This window comes from Lissotriton vulgaris, chromosome 5 (genome assembly GCF_964263255.1).
Source record: "Lissotriton vulgaris chromosome 5, aLisVul1.2, whole genome shotgun sequence".
NCBI lineage: Eukaryota > Metazoa > Chordata > Amphibia > Caudata > Salamandridae > Lissotriton > Lissotriton vulgaris.
In genome coordinates this window covers 1,348,513,673-1,348,532,371 of record NC_141693.1, presented here as the reverse complement: position 1 = coordinate 1,348,532,371, position 18,699 = coordinate 1,348,513,673, and the positions used below count along the sequence as shown (strand labels likewise).

The 18,699-nt window shown below is 44.7% G+C and overlaps 1 protein-coding gene across 1 annotated transcript in view; it reads right to left on the bottom strand.

Moving 5' to 3' along the window:
- The window catches only part of CSDE1 (cold shock domain containing E1), a 689,720-nt gene that overhangs the window by 37,488 nt on the left and 633,533 nt on the right, over nt 1-18,699 (bottom strand). The window contains 1 exon segment of the mRNA XM_086923281.1: nt 2,529-2,692. Coding sequence (XP_086779407.1) covers nt 2,529-2,692 — 164 coding nt within the window.

Genomic DNA, 18,699 nt, shown 5'->3' with positions numbered 1-18,699 from the left:
ATCACTATCCCCTGGAGGCTCCACATCATATGCATTTGTTCCAGGAGTCATCGTGGATGGTTTACCAAATGTGTCATCCCCTGCATTGAGTCCACCCGTGCCATCACTGACGGAACCCTGAGGTAAAATGTCTTAGGGATCCTCAATAGACTGTAGTGGAGAAGGTGGTGGCAGCAATGAAAGTGGTAAAGGGCTGGTAGCCCTGTCAATCTTTTTCATTTTTGGTGGGGGTGGGTAAGTCAATAGCCTCTTGGAAATAAATTTGTCTCTTTGATGGTGGTGTTGGAGCTGAAGGCTTTGTGAGGATGCCTCCAGTTTGAGGCTAAATCTGGATCTACCTCTGTGTAGTGTCTAATTTCTCCTGTGGTTTATGAAGAATTGGGTAGACCAGAGTTTCAACAGTTAATACTAGTGTCTGCTTGGATAGTTTCAGTTTGGCGTTGTGTTTTTGCGGTGAAGTTCTAGTTGGTGCTAAAATGGTGGATGTTGACAGTCAGCTCGGTACCAATGGGTGGGTTGGTGCCGGGCCAGTCGATGCCGAAGGCTTTGGTTGGTGCTTCGGAGCCAAGCTGAAGGGCGGAGCTTCCAAACCAGTCATTCAGTCCCAGCCATGGCCATGAGGCGGTGGTGGACTGAAGGCGTGTTGTTGTAGGGGTGTCTGGTGTCTTATGGTGTTCAACAGATGGTGTGTCTTATGGTGTTCAACAGATGGTTGAGGGGCAGGGGTATATTACTCACTGCTTCAACCTCTGGTATGGCCTCAATTAGTCTTGGTCTGAACTGTCTTCAATGGAGAACGCACCTTCCTCAGCTACAGAAGCCTGTGGTTGGTGTTCTTCACGGACAGACAGGAGTATCTTCGATGATCCTCCTCCGCATATTTATTTATTTTATTTATTTGGGAGATTTATTGAGCGGGCAAATACCTGTGGGTGACTCGGCGCTATGAATCGTGCTAGCAGGGGAGAATTAACTATTGCCTAAAGAGCCAAGTTATTATTTGCCTCCTGAATGTGAGTAAGGACGTGATGGACTTAATTTGGGGCGGAAGGCTGTTCCAAAGTTTAATGGTGTCAACTAGAAAGGACCTGTCGCCCCATGAGGCTTTTTTTGTTCTTGGTACCGTCAATGGGTTTGCTGAAGATAAGCATAGGCATCTTGAGGGTGTGTAGGGACATACTTTTTTTTTTTAAAACTCTGGTCCAGAGGAGTGAATGGATTTAAAAGCGATGCACAAAGAGTTGAACTTGGCTCTGTTTTAACAGGTAGACAATGTAGTTGTCGAATGATGTTGGAAATTGGTTTAAATTTGGGGGTACCTGTGAGTAGTCTAGCTGCTGCGTTTTGCACCAGTTGCAATTTGCTTAATACTCTTTCCTGAGCATTATTTAAGAGCCCATTGCAGTAGTCAATGTGAGACATTACTAATGTACTGATGAGGGTCTTAGCAGCGGAGATAGGAAGATAAGGAAGGAGTTTCTTTATCATTCTAATGATGAAAAACGATGCAGAGACAACCGTATGCATGGTGCATGAATGACATATCGAGCTGGTGTGCCCGATGGTCACGGAGGGTCTTCTGCGAGAGTAAAATGCGACAGGCCTTGTAATCTGCTTCCCTGTGTTCCAGTGACAAACACAGGCTACAGACCTGATGGGAGTCGGTCCATGGGCATTTTACGTGGCAGCCGGGACAGAAATGGAAAGGCGTCCGTTAGATTACCAGCAGGGTTATTCATGGAGGACCTAGTGGAGAGTAAGTTTGAAGGCCCCAATGGGCGAGGCCTCAGAAGCGCCAAAATAAAAGCATGATGACAAGAGATTGTATATATGCGTGGCGGGGTAAAGAGTTAACGAAAACAATACAGACACAGGTTAGAGTGGATTGGGAACCGAAGAGATATCCGTAAAGGTCTCGACCCGGAGCACAAGCAAACTCACCTGAACCAGACGGCGGAAAGAAAACAATATAACAATGGAGTCGATGTCTGTGCATTAACACTAAGAAGAAGAGTCAATTGATTTCAAGACTCTAAAAACTTCTTTCAAGAACAACTGAGACACATCCAGATCAAACACTAGATGGCACGAGCATGGGAAGTATGTGCATCTACAGCTACACATGCCTCAACCATAAAATTAGACTGTGCCCTTCCAACCATCAACCAGATGGCCAGGGTAACTTGTTTCCATGTTCAGTTTAATAAATGCAGAGTTCCAAATTTAAATGCATCCATAAATAACAGGTTAACAGATTATGAAAAGAAAGAACTGGGATTTATAACAATCTTTCAATTTGATGAGCAACTTGTTTGCCAGACAGTTATTTGTTTCTCCTTGGTCATTCTTGTTAACAGAACCAGAGAGCCATTCGCCAACTTTTTCAAATAATACATAATGGGCTAAGGACAGGTACAGATTCTTTATTAGACAGAAATTGGAATGTTTCACAAAGATAAATTAAAAAAATCACCTACAAGTTTCTAGTGCACCTTCAGTTTAAAAACAAACCACACAAAAAGTCTTACCATACACGCCAAACATTACAGGCACTACATTTTCCAGTACGTTGGTTTAGAATAACTGCAAACTCCACTTCATCCCCAGCTTGCAATTCTATCCCATCCTGGACTTCTTTTACATGGAAAAATAGTTTTTTGCTGTCACCCACTTCATAGTTAATGAAGCCAAACTGAAACATAGAATAACAAAATCTAGTTATCAGTACATCAGCATGAATATAGAATGCAATGTTATTGTCAACGATGTACAAAATCAGAAATAAAATGTAACCAAACAAATGCAAATAAGTCAAGAGAACAACCAGTACTGATACGAGGTAGCCCATAATTAGTTATTTTAAAAAAACAAAAAAATACACAGGTAACCAAAATTCCAACGTGGCATCTATCACTTTTAACGCATGCATCCCCAAAGCTGTAGTGCAGAGAGAAAGGCAGTCTGGCTTCAAGACAGAAATGGGAGTATCTTCACCAGAGAAAACTAAAGTAGTGAGTAAAACTGCACATTTTACACAACTTTTTCTTCTCCACTTGGCCCAGAAAGATCACTCAAATATTTTAGTATGTTCACGTTCTGGACTAGTGTAGGAAGCTGGCTCTGTGCACACTATACCTCACTTTGGTATAGTACATATACAGAGTCCACTTGAACCCAAAAGGTAGGCAGAGTTAAAGTAGACCGCACCTCACCCTCCATGTGTGGTGGTGTGGTCGAGCAGTAAGGCTTGATCAGAGGACAGTGTTAAGCATTTGTTGTACACACTCAGTCAGCAAATGAATGCACACACTCAAAGACTAAACTTCAGACCAATTTTCTTTTTTTAGAACCAAGCAAGCCTGGCACAGGTAAGCAATAAATACTTTACAGAAGTAATGCAGTTGGTAAATAGTTTGAATTGCAATTGTACTTTAATTTGATTACAGTAGTGGTACTGATAATGCAATGAGTTTCAGAACACAGTATATACTTTGTAAAGGATTTTTAGTAGAATACCATGTAAGTTACTTTTCAGATTACTTTTTTTACACAGTGTAGTTTACCTGGATACTACACTGAGTCATTTACTGTAAACAGGTAAGTGAAATAGTTTTAGTTAGTGCAATTTTAAAGAATTTCCTTAGGTTTTCCAACTCCACACTTCATAGAAAAACAGTTATCCTATGGAGGAAAATAGTGTTAATGGTTCAAAGGCAAGTACTTTGTTGTGGGAGTTGGTTTTTCTGGGGTTAGACTCAGGAGTTCTCCAGGGTCAAGAATGCACTCTTGTTACACCCTCCCCAGCATTAGGGGGGCTGGGTACAGAGTGCTGAGGCCCAATGTTATCCAATGGGGTATAGGGGGCCTCTGGTTGGTGGCTACTGACTAGCAGGCCACTGGGTTGTGGAGCAAAGCTCCTGGACTTAAGCTCAGGGCAAATGGGGGTTTAGGTCAGCAAAAAAGATGAACCCTCAGCGGCACCGGGGCGGCCAGGTGTAGAGTACTGTTTGGCATCAGAAGCCCTGTAGCTTTCAATAGGGAGTCTCGGGTTTGCAAAAGCACTGTTGGCTTGAAGACTAAGGTCTTCTGGGTGCGACCACCACTTGTAGAGGTAAGTTGGGATGTTGGTGGTTGTTTAGGCACAGTCGGTTGGGCGACTCAAGATCCAGAACCCCTGTCCTCAGTTATATGGCAAGTTGTGTCCACTAGGTAGACCAGGAGCAACATGGTCAGACTTAGCCGGCTACATACCGGACCCTGACATTGAAGCAATGTCAGAAAATATACACAATTTAGAAGAATTATACAGCTAAAAGGTCTTTACTAAAAACACTCCTACTCCTTCTAAAAAGAAGTGTGAAAATAGTAAACAAACTTCTAAAGAAAAGGGTTAATTCCAGGAGGTAGGTCTCCTTGAAAGTAGCCCTCTGAAAGGAGGTACAACCTCAGGAATAGGGATAATTTGAGAAAACCGGATAGATCAAGAAACTGATGCACGTTCCTTTCGTACCTTTCAGACTTCATCACAGAAATCCGAAAAAAGAGGACGGTCAGAAAATAAGGAAGAAAGCGTGAAGTCCAAAAACGATCAACACGTTCAGAAAAGCAAGAAACCTCAATTAAAATAAAAGAAGGTAGCAGGTCTAAAAATCAGACATGCCGAGGATCTTGAGGACACAACTCAAGAATGGAGAACGGGCTCAGACAGTGTTGGACAGCGCAGCAGAAGTCACAATAGCATACCTGAACCTGAAGGGTCTTCTGGAGACCGTGGACTTGAATAAATTCATTCAAGTTGAAACTGCAGATACCAGGGTTAGTTCTCCACATAAGTTATATGAAATAACACTCCGGATGGAGGGAGACATACCAAGAAAAGTGAGAGCACTCTTTTGGGAGCGACTTTCTAAGGGTTATGACATTCTTCTAGCTGAACAAGACTGGCCACCAGACTTTGTCAGGGAGTGCCACCATGGCGAAGACATCATTATTCCAGCCTTCTCCAATCATATTCCAATTCATTTAAAATACACCTATGCCAGGAAATAGGCATTCGCCCAAGCTCCAGCATTACATAAAAATCATGTAGGATGGGATAAGGACTCACCTCTCCATAAAATCCAGTTAAAAAAAAAAATCAACCAACTGCACAAAGGTAGTACCCAGTTAAACCGAGAAGCTAAAAAAGAGGTCAGGGAGATATTAGATCAACTTGAATACCAGGGAGTGATTAAAACATGCACCTCGTCAATGAACAATCCTTTGTTTCCAGTCCCCAAACCAGACAATAAATATAGTCTAGTATTGGATTACAGACATCTAAATTCTTGTTGCAAAACATTTGCAGTGCAGAATGCACACAGCACGGCATTAATGGATCACATTGTGCGTAAAAAATATAAAACCACATGAGATATTTCAAATGGGTTCTTTTGGCACCAGAAAGTAGGTATTTGAACGCATTCTCAATAATGGGGACCCATGGCACTTCTGTCGTCTCCCTCAGGGAGTAAAGAATAGACCAGGGTTATTCTCAGCAAGGGTAACAGAGTTACTACAAACTTATAATGACGAAGCATTGTCATATGTAGAGGACATCTATCTAACAGATGATGACTTGGATAGGCACTTGAAGAGGGGGAACACCATTATATTGGGCTTCGCCTCTGAAGGGTACAAATTCAATTTTAAGCAATCCTGAATTGTCCATCTCAACGTCCTATTCCTAGGATATGAACTATCAAGTGAAGGAAAAAGCCTGGTAACCAACTTTTTAGAAAAGTGTGCGCTGCTCCAACCTCCAAAAATGCTGAAAAACTTAGTTGATTCAAGGTTTCCTGAACTTCGGAAGAACTTGCATTCTAAACTAAGCAGAAAGGGTTAAACCTCTCTACAAATTAATCAATCTTGTTTTTAAAACAGAAAATTGGACACAAAAACACAGAAATTTTGCGTTCACAGCAAACAGACATGTTGGCAACTAAACAATTGCGAAAACGCGCAAACGTACGCAACTTAGTGATCCGAATCATTCCAGGACAACGCGGAGTCACATACTTAACTTTTAATGAAGGTGAAAAAGTACCAATAGCTTACAAATCACACAAGCAGAAATGAAATTCACTTCTACAAAAAAATTTTTGACAGCTGTTCAAACTGCTGTAGGAAAAGAAAGAGCCCTTGCACAGGGAAATTGAATTATGGTTGTAACACCTGTACCTGCCTTAGAAGCAGTGACAGAAGCGAGTATTCCTAATGAACAAGTTACTTACCTTCGGTAACTATATATCTGTAAGAAACATTAGTTAGTATTAGATTCCTTACCTTAGAATATCGCCAGGCGTCAGTCTGGATCCGGAAACTTTTGCGTAGCAGTACCCCTGCGCGTCGGTAGGCGTCGTCTGCAGGCGTCCCCTGCGGCTCCGCGTCCGTCGTTGGCGTCGTGATGACGTCGCTGGAGTATATGGACGCCGCCTCCGCGCGCTGACGTCAGTTCTTTGCACACAGCTTTTCCGCGCCAGAACACGCAGAGCCATGTGAGAACCAACACTGGTGCCATGGAAACTAGGGCCCTGAAAGGGATGTCCTAAACCCCAAGTATCAGTTCGCAGAACGGGGAGGATGGGTGTTCTGACCGACTTTTTCGGCCCTCCTTGGAGGGAGAATGATTGAAGGTGACTCCAGCCTATTACCCTCCTAGTGCAGGGATTAGAACTATAAACAGGGCCTATTCATAAGGCACAGTAGTGCATTTTCGTACCCTTTTCCTTAGATCAGGGATTATAAACTTAAGTTAGGGGATAGATTCATTAGTATTAGTGATAATTCGTCCTTTTGCAAGAGTGTTAGTATACCTTCTATGGAGTTATGCTCATTTCGGGCCTTGTAGGCCTCAAACGGGAGAGACTCCATCTTGCTTTCTGCCCCGGCAGCTTGAGAGGCTTCTAGGTCAAGTGTAATGTTTTAGTTTCGAAGTGTTGTTCGCTTGGAGAGAACCGGCTCAGGCTGGCCCTTATCGAAAGACTGTATTTTTCTCCATTCCGAAGACACAACATCAGGCCGGCCGGCTGGGAACGTGTCCTTGGTACGGGGAGGTACAAGAATTTGGTGGGCGGCAGGTTACTGGCCGTAACTTTCCATGAAAGGACAAGCTTCCATATTAGCGAAAGTGTTAGGCAATGAGTCAGTCAGTCTGTAGGCGGCAGCTAGCCGTTAGCATCAATGCCATTAATTATTTCCAAACAAAACAGGTGATGGACAGAATGTGGATCAATGTCACACATTCACCCCAGTCCAAAGATCTGGGCCCAAATCCATCGTTTTTCCAGGCAGACAGTCGCCATTTTGAAGTCCGAGAAAGATCATGAAGCTGATACTCTCTGAGAAAGATTGAAGGAGAAGGAGAAGTAGCGCAGAGCGATCAGAGAGAGAGAGACAGCAGCTAATAAAGAGGAAGGTTCCAGTGACTTGGAGGAAAGTAGAGACGACCGAGCATAGCGGTGCAGACGTGTACTCGTGACTGCTGAGGTGTGATTCCGAGACTAGCCAAGGCACAGACGAGAAGGGAACCTAGATGACTGTTGAACCCCGACTTCGTGCTCACAAGGTGACTTCTGTCCTATCATGTGCACATTCTAACCTTTCACTTTTCTTTGCAGGATATATGTTATAGTATAGTGCTGTGTTTATAATCATTGTAATAAAATACCCCAGTTCTTAGTGAACCGACATGTGCCTTGTATTCTTGTTCAATCAGGGTAACCTGGTCTTCTTGTCAGACATCGTTTTCATGAACGGATGTAAATCCCGGTCAGGTAAGAGGTGACTGAATAATGAGGGAGAGAGGGACCATTTGATGCCGAGAGCTGAAGGTACATAATTCAATTTGGCAAGCTGTGCTAATTCATATTATTGTAGTATCATCCCGAGTAGCAAATGAGAGATTTCTTCCAAAGGTATTCATAGGAGAGTGATCGTCGTTGGTAAGCGGCGTTAATGAGAACACCAGGTGGGAGACTGGTGCATAGATCCGCCGGATTGCGGATCGGGTTGTAAGTAAGCGAGCACTGGGAGGGAGACCAGTGTGTAGGTCCGCCGGATTGTGGACCGGATAAAAAGAGAGCACTGGGACGGCAGCCCATTGTGTATGGCACGCCGGATTGCGTGTCGAGTGAGCACTGAGGGTGATCAGTGTGTAATGGTACATAATCAGAACTGCCCCAGGGTAGATTAGTCTGGGCCTAAGTGGCCGTGAGACTAGTTGGTATGAATGGGATATTGTAGAAAAACCTATGCATGTGTATTGCTATTTTCCCCCATGCTTAGGTACGAGATGTACATACATATACATATACCCATTGTAAATACGTTCTAAGGAGGGAGGTGATTACGTTCCGTTGGGTTAGAGGGGCTCTTAGGAGCTGATCCCATCTGGTCCGAGAATCCGGTCGTTACATCTGGCGTCACAAACTGTTTACGAAGCCTGTGTGCGCTGTATTGTTTTCATCTTGTTGGTTTGCGCTCGGCTCGTACGTATTTTCTTTGTTGTTAATTGTGTATATATTTTTTGTGTGTCAAAATGTTTTCGCGTAAATGGAAATCTACTTTCAAATTGCCTGTTGAAATTCCCGGCTGGGAATCAACACCTTACGAGGCCTTGGCCCGTGAGTGGGCCGATTCTACTGGTTTGAGTGAGAATTGGATTTCTTGTTTGGAGCAGGCGGAGCCTGCTAATGTGGTTTCTTGCTTGCAAAAGGCTCCAGTAGTGAAGGGTGATGAGGTTCCTATTTTGGGACGCAGAGGTTGGATTGTGCTGACTGCATACAGAATGCTTCATGAGAAATTTATTAGATTGCAGAAGCGGTTTGTGGATATGGAAGAAAAGTTTGTTGAAGTGCAGAATGCGCATACTCTTTTGCGATGTCAGAATAAATTGCTTGCCGACAAACTTGAGACTTACAAGACTATAGCCGAAAGGGCTGCGGTGCGAATTGCGAAATACAAATACAGAAACTGCCGTGGTCATGTTTCTAAACGGAAGGTGCGTCTGGTTGTGGCGAAAGCCGGACTGGATTGGATTGGAACCCCGACGAATGGGATGGTAATATCTGGGATTCCAATGATTCTGGCTCCTCGGCTGAGGAGAGTGACGTGCGCGAGTCTTCTCGCTCTGGACGTGATTGTAAATCTGCTTCTTGTGTCAAGGACGATGGTTCTTGTGACCGTGGTCGCTCTTCCCGTTCTGGTGTCGTACCTACTACTGATTGTTCCTCTAAATCTAAGGATCGGGCTTCTTCGGAGGCTCTTCCGGAGGTTTCTGCTCACCCGGTTTTTCGACGCAAATTGCAACACGCTCCTGGTATGCCGAATGGTATCCATTTGGATAGTATTGAAGATTTTACTCAACAGGAGGTTAGTGACATTTTACAACGCTTTCGACAACGGCCCGGTGAGGCTTTGCTTACGTGGATGGTGCGCCTTTATGAATTAGGTGCTGCAGGTATCATGCTTGATGCAGGTGATTGTTTACGCTTTTGCTCTTTGAGTTACGATTCTACTGTACAAGATCATTTTCGAAATTATAATGGTGCTGGCCAAATTAGTCTACTTCAGCTCGCGAATGATGGCTGTAACCATAAATACCCTACTGAATCTGATTGGCCTGTCAATGACAAGCCGTGGTATACTTTGCGCGATGCGTCGCAGCGTTTGAAAGAAGAAGTGATGAAAACTGCGATATTTCTCAGTACTTCTGACAGGTTGTTGGACGGCTTATTAACATCTTCTGTGCGGAATCGCATTATCCGTTCTTCCCCTGTTCCTTATAAGCAGGTTATGATGACTTAGTTGATTAATCAAACTGGTAATCCTTTGTCTATGGTGCTTGAGTCTGTCCGTCAGCTTGGTGAGTTGGGTGAATGGTTTAAACCTGAGAGACAATCTCGACCGGAGGGTCGTACTGCTGGAGATTATAGATTCTCTAGACGTGATATGTTTCTTGCGCTGATGGTGTGAAAAGAGAAGACATTGACGGTGAACCTAATAATCGCTTATGGGACATATTTCGTAAGCGTGGTTTGGATCGTAAGGAGGGTGCCCGTCGTGTGCGTAAGAATGATTGTGAACATTCTGATGACAGTGGTGACGACAGGCGTCATTTGGATTCTGACCGCCGTGATGAACAGCGCTATGAGCGTGATGTGTCCCCTCGTCGTGAAAAAGTTAGGGGGAGAGAGGGGGAAAAAGAAAGGGGGAGAGATGATCGTGTTTCCAACAGATATAGAGATGAAAGGGATCATTCCCCTGAGTTGAGGAGAAGGGAGGATCGTCACAGGCTCTCTGATCGTAATTCACAGTACTATGAAAATGATAAAAATCAGTTTCGTAATGGAGATGGATATGAACAGGATATTTTGATACCTAAGAAACCTGAGAGCATTTACCCTGATTTGTCTTGGTTGACAGAACGCAGTAAAAATGACGAGGAAATAGGTCAAGCTCCAGTACGCAGGTGGGCTCACAAAGACAATAGACCCTATGTAGATATTGAAATTTTTTGGAAACATCGTAATATCCAAAGGGCCCGAGCATTGGTAGATACAGGAGCGGAGGCCACTTTAATTCATGGTAAATCAAAGAAATTCAAAGGACAATTTTTCACAATTACTGGTTTAGGTGGAAAGGAAACTCCCGCAGTGCAAACTACACTTGAAATGAGAATAGGTAGAATTCCCCGAAGAGAATATTCTGTGTTAGTTGTACCACTCTTGGAGTATATAATTGGAATTGATATTTTAAAAGGAAAGACTTTGCATTTGGATGGTGGTTGTTATCAATTTGGAACTAAGCACTACATATCGTCCAGGCCCGTACGGGTTGGCCGTTTACGAACGCCCCCCATAAAAATTCCCCAAGCTACAAAAGTGGTTTCTCAGAAACAATATCGTATTCCAGGTGGTCATGAAGAGATCAGTGCCACAATACAGGATTTGGTTGACGCAGGAGTTATAACTCCGGTTACTTCTGCTTGGAATAATCCCGTCTGGCCTGTGCGCAAGAGTGATAATTCTTGGCGCATGACCGTTGATTATCGAGAATTGAATAAACACACACCCCGTTTGACTGTTGCAGTACCAGACATTGTTACTTTAATTGAAAGAATTCAAAAGCATCCAGGTACATGGTATGCGTCTATTGATATTGCTAATGCTTTCTTTTCAATTCCGATTGCCCCAGAGTGTCAGGAACAATTCAGTTTTACCTGGAATGGGTGTCAAATGACGTTTAGAAGTCTTCCTCAAGGTTATGTACATAGTCCTACGATCTGTCACCGGCTGGTGGCGGAGCATCTGTCCGAAGTAACTGTACACCCGCAAATTCAAGTGTGCCATTATATTGATGACATTTTAATTCAAGGTGAAACACAAGATCAAGTTCAGACCCAATTAGATCAGATCCTTGACTGCTTACGTGAAAAAGGTTGGGAAATGAATCCTGATAAGTTACAAGGTCCATCCCAAAATGTCAAGTTTTTAGGTATCAATTGGCATGAAGGTCACAGAGAGGTGATCCCGCAGGTTAAACGAAAAATTTGAGACTTTGCAGTTCCGAGGAATAGAAAAGAAGCTCAGAGTTTCATTGGTTTGTTTGGTTTTTGGCGTCAACATATTCCCCATTTGAGTCAGATATTGGCCCCTTTATATCGAGTTACTCGGAAAAAGCATGCGTTTGAATGGGGTGAACCACAACAGAATGCATTTAATTTGGCAAAAGAAGCGATTCAGTACGCCTTGGATCTGTGGCCTGTGGGCGAGGGTGATGTGGATTTGAATGTGTCTGTACAAGGTCTGTATGCAAATTGGAGTCTGTGGCAAAAGCAAGGCAGACAAAAAGTACCATTAGGTTTTTGGACTAAAAAGTTACCTGAGGCTGGTGAGCGTTATACACCTTTTGAGAAACAGTTACTTGCGTGTTATTGGGCTCTGGTGGATACCGAGCAATTGACTTTAGGTCATGATGTGATTTTGAGACCTGAAATTCCTATCATGCATTGGGTTTTGAGTTCGCCGAAAACTCATCGAATTGGACATGCTCAAGAAGCGAGTGTGAGTAAGTGGAAATAGTACATTCAGGACAGGGCACGTGTGGGTCCGAGGGTGTGGCAGCATTACATGAGCAAGTGGCGCAGGCGGCATCGAATGAGACAGAGTGATTTCTCCGTACCTGTAGTACAGGAATCTCCTGTCAAGTGGGGTAAACCATTTGATGATTTGTCCGCGGAGGACAGAAAACATGTGTGGTTTACGGATGGTTCAGCGAGGTTCATTGGAGATAAACGGCATTGGAAGGCAGTGTCCTATAATCCTATCACACAGAAATTGCTGAGTACAACTGGTGAAGGAAAGAGTAGTCAATATGCTGAATTATACGCAGTTTACCAAGTTTTGAAACAGGAACTACCTGGCACATGTCATATTTTCACTGATTCCTGGTCCACAGCTAACAGACTGGCGGTATGGTTACCAACTTGGCATTCTCATAATTGGGAGTTGCATTCAAAAGAATTGTGGGGAAAAGAATTATGGCAAGAAATTTGGGAAATGCTCCCACAGAGTACTGTGACAATCTTTCATGTGGATGCTCATACCCCGATAGACTCCCTTGACAAATTCTTTCATAATATTGCAGATGAGAAATCTAAAATTGCTGAGGCAGTGGTGGACATGCAAGATTCTGATTTGGCGGGATTGGCGAAATGAGCCCACCAGAAAGCAGGACATTTTGGAGAGAGAGCCACTAGCAGGTGGGCTGCCGATCGAGGAATTTATATTCCTTTAAATTACATTAAAGATGCCATTCTGCATTGTCCCATCTGTCAACATTCTATACCACGAAAAGTACCACAAATTGTTAAAGGTCATTTACATCGAGGAAAATTGCCCGCTCAAATTTGGCTGATTGATTATATTGGCCCGCTCCCTATGAGCAAAAATTGTCAATATGTTTGTACAATTGTCAATACCTACAGTGGCCTTTTGGTGGCCTTTCCTTGCAAACAAGCTACTCAAATAAATACCATTAAAACATTGGAATTAATCATATTATATTATGGTGTTCCATTTCAAATTCAATCTGATAATGCATCCCACTTTCGTGGAAGATTGATACAGGAATTTTGTGTGCAAAACAATATAGAATGGGTGTTTCATATTCCTTATTATCCACAGGCATCAGGTCTGATTGAAAGGATGAATGGTTTGCTCAAAGAACAATTGCGAAAATTAACTGACGACCTCTATAAAAATTGGCGGGATTATTTAGTTCAAGCATTGTTAATCCTGAATAATCGTCCCTTGTTACATGCTGAATCTCCTTTGATGCGTTTGTTTCCTCCAAATGTTGATGCAAAACCCAACACCATTGGCAATACTGTAATGTACTGGGAGATTACCCCCGGAGCTTTGGCTCCATGCAGAGCTACCCCAGGTTCCGCAGGCTTGGACCTGCATGCTATGAATGACACTGTACTTAAGAGTAAAGACCGAATAATTGTCGAAACTGGCATTGGTGTCTGTATACCAGCTGGAAGTTTTGGTCTAATCGCCCCTAGATCGGGCCTTGCCTTAAAAGGTGTTCAAGTACTCGGAGGAGTGATTGACAGTGATTATCAGGGAGAGATTAAGGTTCTCCTGCTGAACAGCAGTGAGGTGGATTTATCGATTCAAAAGACTGACCGAGTTGCTCAATTGCTAATCATGCCTGTTTTCAGTGGTGAGATTCAGAAAGGCACTGCCCCAACTTTACTAACTGTGCGAGGCCAAAAAGGATTTGGTTCCTCTGACACCTATGCGTTCTGTAACTGACATTTTAGCAACCTGCTTGGTTGCCGTCCCTGCCTCAACGGAGACTCTGAAACACATCTTCAATATATCAAGTGCCCGACCCAATATTATTCTGGGCGATTTCGCGGCCCATGAATTTTGTCCCTTATGTACTATTCTCTGAGTCCATTCCCCAAATTTATTCTCAGATTACTACGTATAATATTACGCAGGGTGATTTATGCTTTTTCTTGACTTGTGATCCTAAGGCAATTACTGAATGTGTAAAGTTAGAATTGAGAGCCGCCACTTCCTTTTCGGCTCATGAACGCTTGCTATGCTTACGAAGACTCCCGAAATCATGTGTTTCTGTTAAAAATAACATGACCTGTAAAAGTATAATAGTTGCTCCTAGCCATTACCGTACAATGTTGTTACCCTCTGGTTGGCTCTTTTCCTGCGGTAATTCCTCCTGGCCCTATATTCCTGCAAATATTTCTGGAGGCCCGTGTGCCATCACTAGATTGAGTTTATTAATGTTTTCCTCACATCCCAATACCTATTCCCGTGTAGTCCGTGATTCTATGATGTTACATGAGGACTGTGATTCTTCCTTACATCTCTATTCCAAGTCTGAATATCTTAGTTTAGCTATCTCAATTATTGGTGTCCCAGCGTTGGCAGTTTACAACGCTAAATCAATTGGGAAAATGGCCTGCTGGATGGTAAAATCGATAAACCAAACTTCTACCATTTTATCTGACATGTTATTAGATGCCCAGGGTGAACGCAGAGCAATTCTGCAGAACCGCGCAGCCATCGACTACCTCCTGTTAAAGCATGGACATGATTGTTCTGACTTTGAGGGTCTTTGCTGCTTCAATCTGTGACCATACTAAATCCATTCAGGCCCATATTGACAAACTTCACGACTTGACTGCAGAGGTTAGAAAACATATTGATCAGGGCTGGTTTGACTTGCTCTTCAATTGGTTACCTGACTTACATTCCCTACGACAGATATTAGGGGGTATTATGATTTCTATCTGTATTTTAGTAGCCATTTGCTGCTTTATTCAGTGCATTCCTTCTCTACTCCAATATTGTAGATTTGGCAAGAGGAATAGATCAGCTAGTTTTGTCTCCTATTATTCTTCCACAGATGTTAGTTCCATATAGTGAATGGTTAATAGACTGGAGTCAAGGGTGAAGTGTTCTGACCGACTTTTTCGGCCCTCCTTGGAGGGAGAATGATTGAAGGTGACTCCAGCCTATTACCCTCCTAGTGCAGGGATTAGAACTATAAACAGGGCCTATTCATAAGGCACAGTAGTGCATTTTCGTACCCTTTTCCTTAGATCAGGGCTTATAAACTTAAGTTAGGGGATAGATTCATTGGTATTAGTGATAATCCGTCCTTTTGCAAGAGTGTTAGTATACCTTCTATGGAGTTATGCTTATTTCGGGCCTTGTAGGCCTCAAATGGGAGAGACTCCATCTTGCTTTCTGCCCCGGCAGCTTGAGAGGCTTCAAGGTCAAGTGTAATGTTTTAGTTTCGAAGTGTTGTTCGCTTGGAGAGAACCGGCTCAGGCTGGCCCTTATCGAAAGACTGTATTTTTCTCCATTCCGAAGACACATCAGGCCGGCCGGCTGGGAACGTGTCCTTGGTACGGGGAAGTACAAGAATTTGGTGGGCGGCAGGTTACTGGCCGTGACTTTCCATGAAAGGACAAGCTTCCATATTAGCGAAAGTGTTAGGCAGTGAGTCAGTCAGTCAGTCTGTAGGCGGCAGCTAGCCGTTAGCATCAATGCCATTAATTATTTCCAGGCAGACAGTCGCCATTTTGTAGTCCGAGAAAGATCATGAAGCTGATACTCTCTGAGAAAGATTGAAGGAGAAGGAGAAGTAGCGCAGAGCGATCAGAGACAGAGAGAGAGACAGCAGCTAATAAAGAGGAAGGTTCCAGTGACTTGGAGGAAAGTAGAGACGACCGAGCATAGCGGTGCAGACGTGTACTCGTGACTGCTGAGGTGTGATTCCGAGACGAGCCAAGGCACAGACGAGAAGGGAACCTAGATGACTGTTGAACCCCGACTTCGTGCTCACAAGGTGACTTCTGTCCTATCATGTGCACATTCTAACCTTTCACTTTTCTTTGCAGGATATATGTTATAGTATAGTGCTGTGTTTATAATCATTGTAATAAAATACCCCAGTTCTTAGTGAACCGACATGTGCCTTGTATTCTTGTTCAATCAGGGTAACCTGGTCTTCTAGTCAGACATCGTTTTCATGAACGGATGTAAATCCCGGTCAGGTAAGAGGTGACTGAATAATGAGGGAGAGAGGGACCATTTGATGCCGAGAGCAGAAGGTACATAATTCAATTTGGCAAGCTGTGCTAATTCATATTATTGTAGTATCATCCCGAGTAGCAAATGAGAGATTTCTTCCAAAGGTATTCATAGGAGAGTGATCGTCGTTGGTAAGCGGCGTTAATGAGAACACCAGGTGGGAGACTGGTGCATAGATCCGCCGGATTGCGGATCGGGTTGTAAGTAAGCGAGCACTGGGAGGGAGACCAGTGTGTAGGTCCGCCGGATTGTGGACCGGATAAAAAGAGAGCACTGGGACTGCAGCCCAGTGTGTATGGCACGCCGGATTGCGTGTCGAGTGAGCACTGAGGATGATCAGTGTGTAATGGTACATAATCAGAACTGCCCCAGGGTAGATTAGTCTGGGCCTAAGTGGCAGTGAGACTAGTTGGTATGAATGGGATATTGTAGAAAAACCTATGCATGTGTATTGCTATTTTCCCCATCCTTAGGTACGAGATGTACATACATATACATATACCCATTGTAAATACGTTCTAAGGAGGGAGGTGATTACGTTCCGACTGGGTTACTGGGGCTCTTAGGAGCTGATCCCATCTGGTCCGAGAATCCAGTCGTTACAATGGGTGGGGCGGTAAGGAATCTAATACTAACTAATGTTTCTTACTGATATATCGTTACCGAAGGTAAGTAACTTGTTCATCTGAAAGAAACAAGTTAGTATTAGATTCCTTACCTTAGAATAGATACCCCAGCAATACCAACCCCGGTGGTGGGTCTGCGAACCAATACAATTTCACACCAGAAAGTCCTGGAGGACAGAACGGCCAAATAAGCCATCCCTCCGGACTTGACTGTCCAGGCAGTAGTGCCTCGCAAAAGTGTGCAGCGAGGCCCACGTAGCCGCCTGGCAAATGTCCTGCAAGGGGACTGCCCGGCCCAGGGCAGTAGTAGCCGCCGTGGCCCGAGTGGAATGGGCCCTCAGCCCAACAGGAGGCTCCTTTCGAGCCAAAGAGTAGCACGCTTTGATGCATAGAACGACCCACAGAGAGATGGTCCGTTCATGCACCGCCCGTTCCTTCTTCGCACCCACGTAGCCAACAAACAGTTGGTCATCCACCCGGAACTGGCGTGTGCGATCCATATAAAATGAAAGAGCACGTTTTGGGTCCAGACGATGGAGCCGCTCTTCATCCTTTGAAGGATGCGGAGGCGGGAAGAAGGAGGGTAAGGTGATAGACTGCCGGATGTGAAAAGCAGAGACTACTTTGGGCAGGAAAGAAGGTCTAGTTCTCAGAACCACCTTGTCTGGATGAACGGACATGAAAGGAGGTTTGACAGAAAGAGCCTGGAGCTCACTCACTCTCCTGGCAGAGGTGATGGCAACCAGGAAGGCCGTCTTTAAAGTCAGGAGACGGAGAGGACAGGAATGAAGTGGCTCAAAGGGAGCATACATCAAGAAGGTTAGAACCAGGTTCAAGTCCCACTGAGGCATCACAAACGGAACAGGAGGATACATGTGTGTGATGCCCTTCAAGAACCTTGTTACAATAGGGGACTTGAACAAAGAAGGTTGATCAGGCAGCCACAGAAAGGCCGAAAGGGCAGAAAGGTAGCCCTTGATAGTGCCAGAGCAGAGCCCTGCTGGGCAAGAGAGAGAAGAAAGAGGAGAACCTCGGAAAGAGGGGCAGAAAGGGGATCCACAGCCTTTGCTGTGCACCATGCCACAAATTTGTTCCACCGGCAGGCGTATACCGACTTTGTGGAGGAACGCCTGGCTGCCAGAATCACATCACAGACTTCAGGAGGCAAGTCAAATGGCCTCAACTGTCGCCGCTCAATCTCCACGCATGGAGGTGGAGGCTGGACAGGTTCGGGTGGAGGACCGTCCCCTGCTGCTACGACAGAAGGTCCTCCTGAAGGGGCAGGCGGATCGGGGGACCGACTGACATGCTGAGTAACTCGGGATACCAGTACCTTCGAGCCCAGTCCGGAGCCACAAGGATGACTTGGGCCCGGTCGCGCCTGATCTTCAGCACTCTGGGCAGAAGTGGTATAGGCAGAAAGGCGTATAACAGACCGCAACTCCACTCGCGCCGAAAGGCGTCGCCGTGCGAGTGCCTTCTTGGAAACTCCAACGCGCAGAACTGATGACATTGCGCGTTCTCTTCTGTGGCGAATAGATGTAACCAAGGCTCTCCCCATCGCAGAAAGAGGCCTTGCACCACGTCCGAGTTCAGACGCCATTCGTGATCCATCGAGCACCGGCGGCTGAGTTCGTCCGCCCTGGCGTTCAGATATCCCGCCAGGTGTTGAACCACCAGGGTCACCCCCTGATGTTCCAGCCACTGCCAGAGACTCAGAGCCTCCTGGCAAAGGGTCCACGACCCCACCCGCCCTGTTTGTTGCAGTACCACATGGCGGTGGGGAGGAATGCCTTCAGTGCCAGACAAATCGCCCGTAGCTCCAACAAATTTATATGGAGCCGGGACTCCGCCGGAGACCAGAGGCATCTGATCTCCGCCTCTCCCATGTGGCCTCC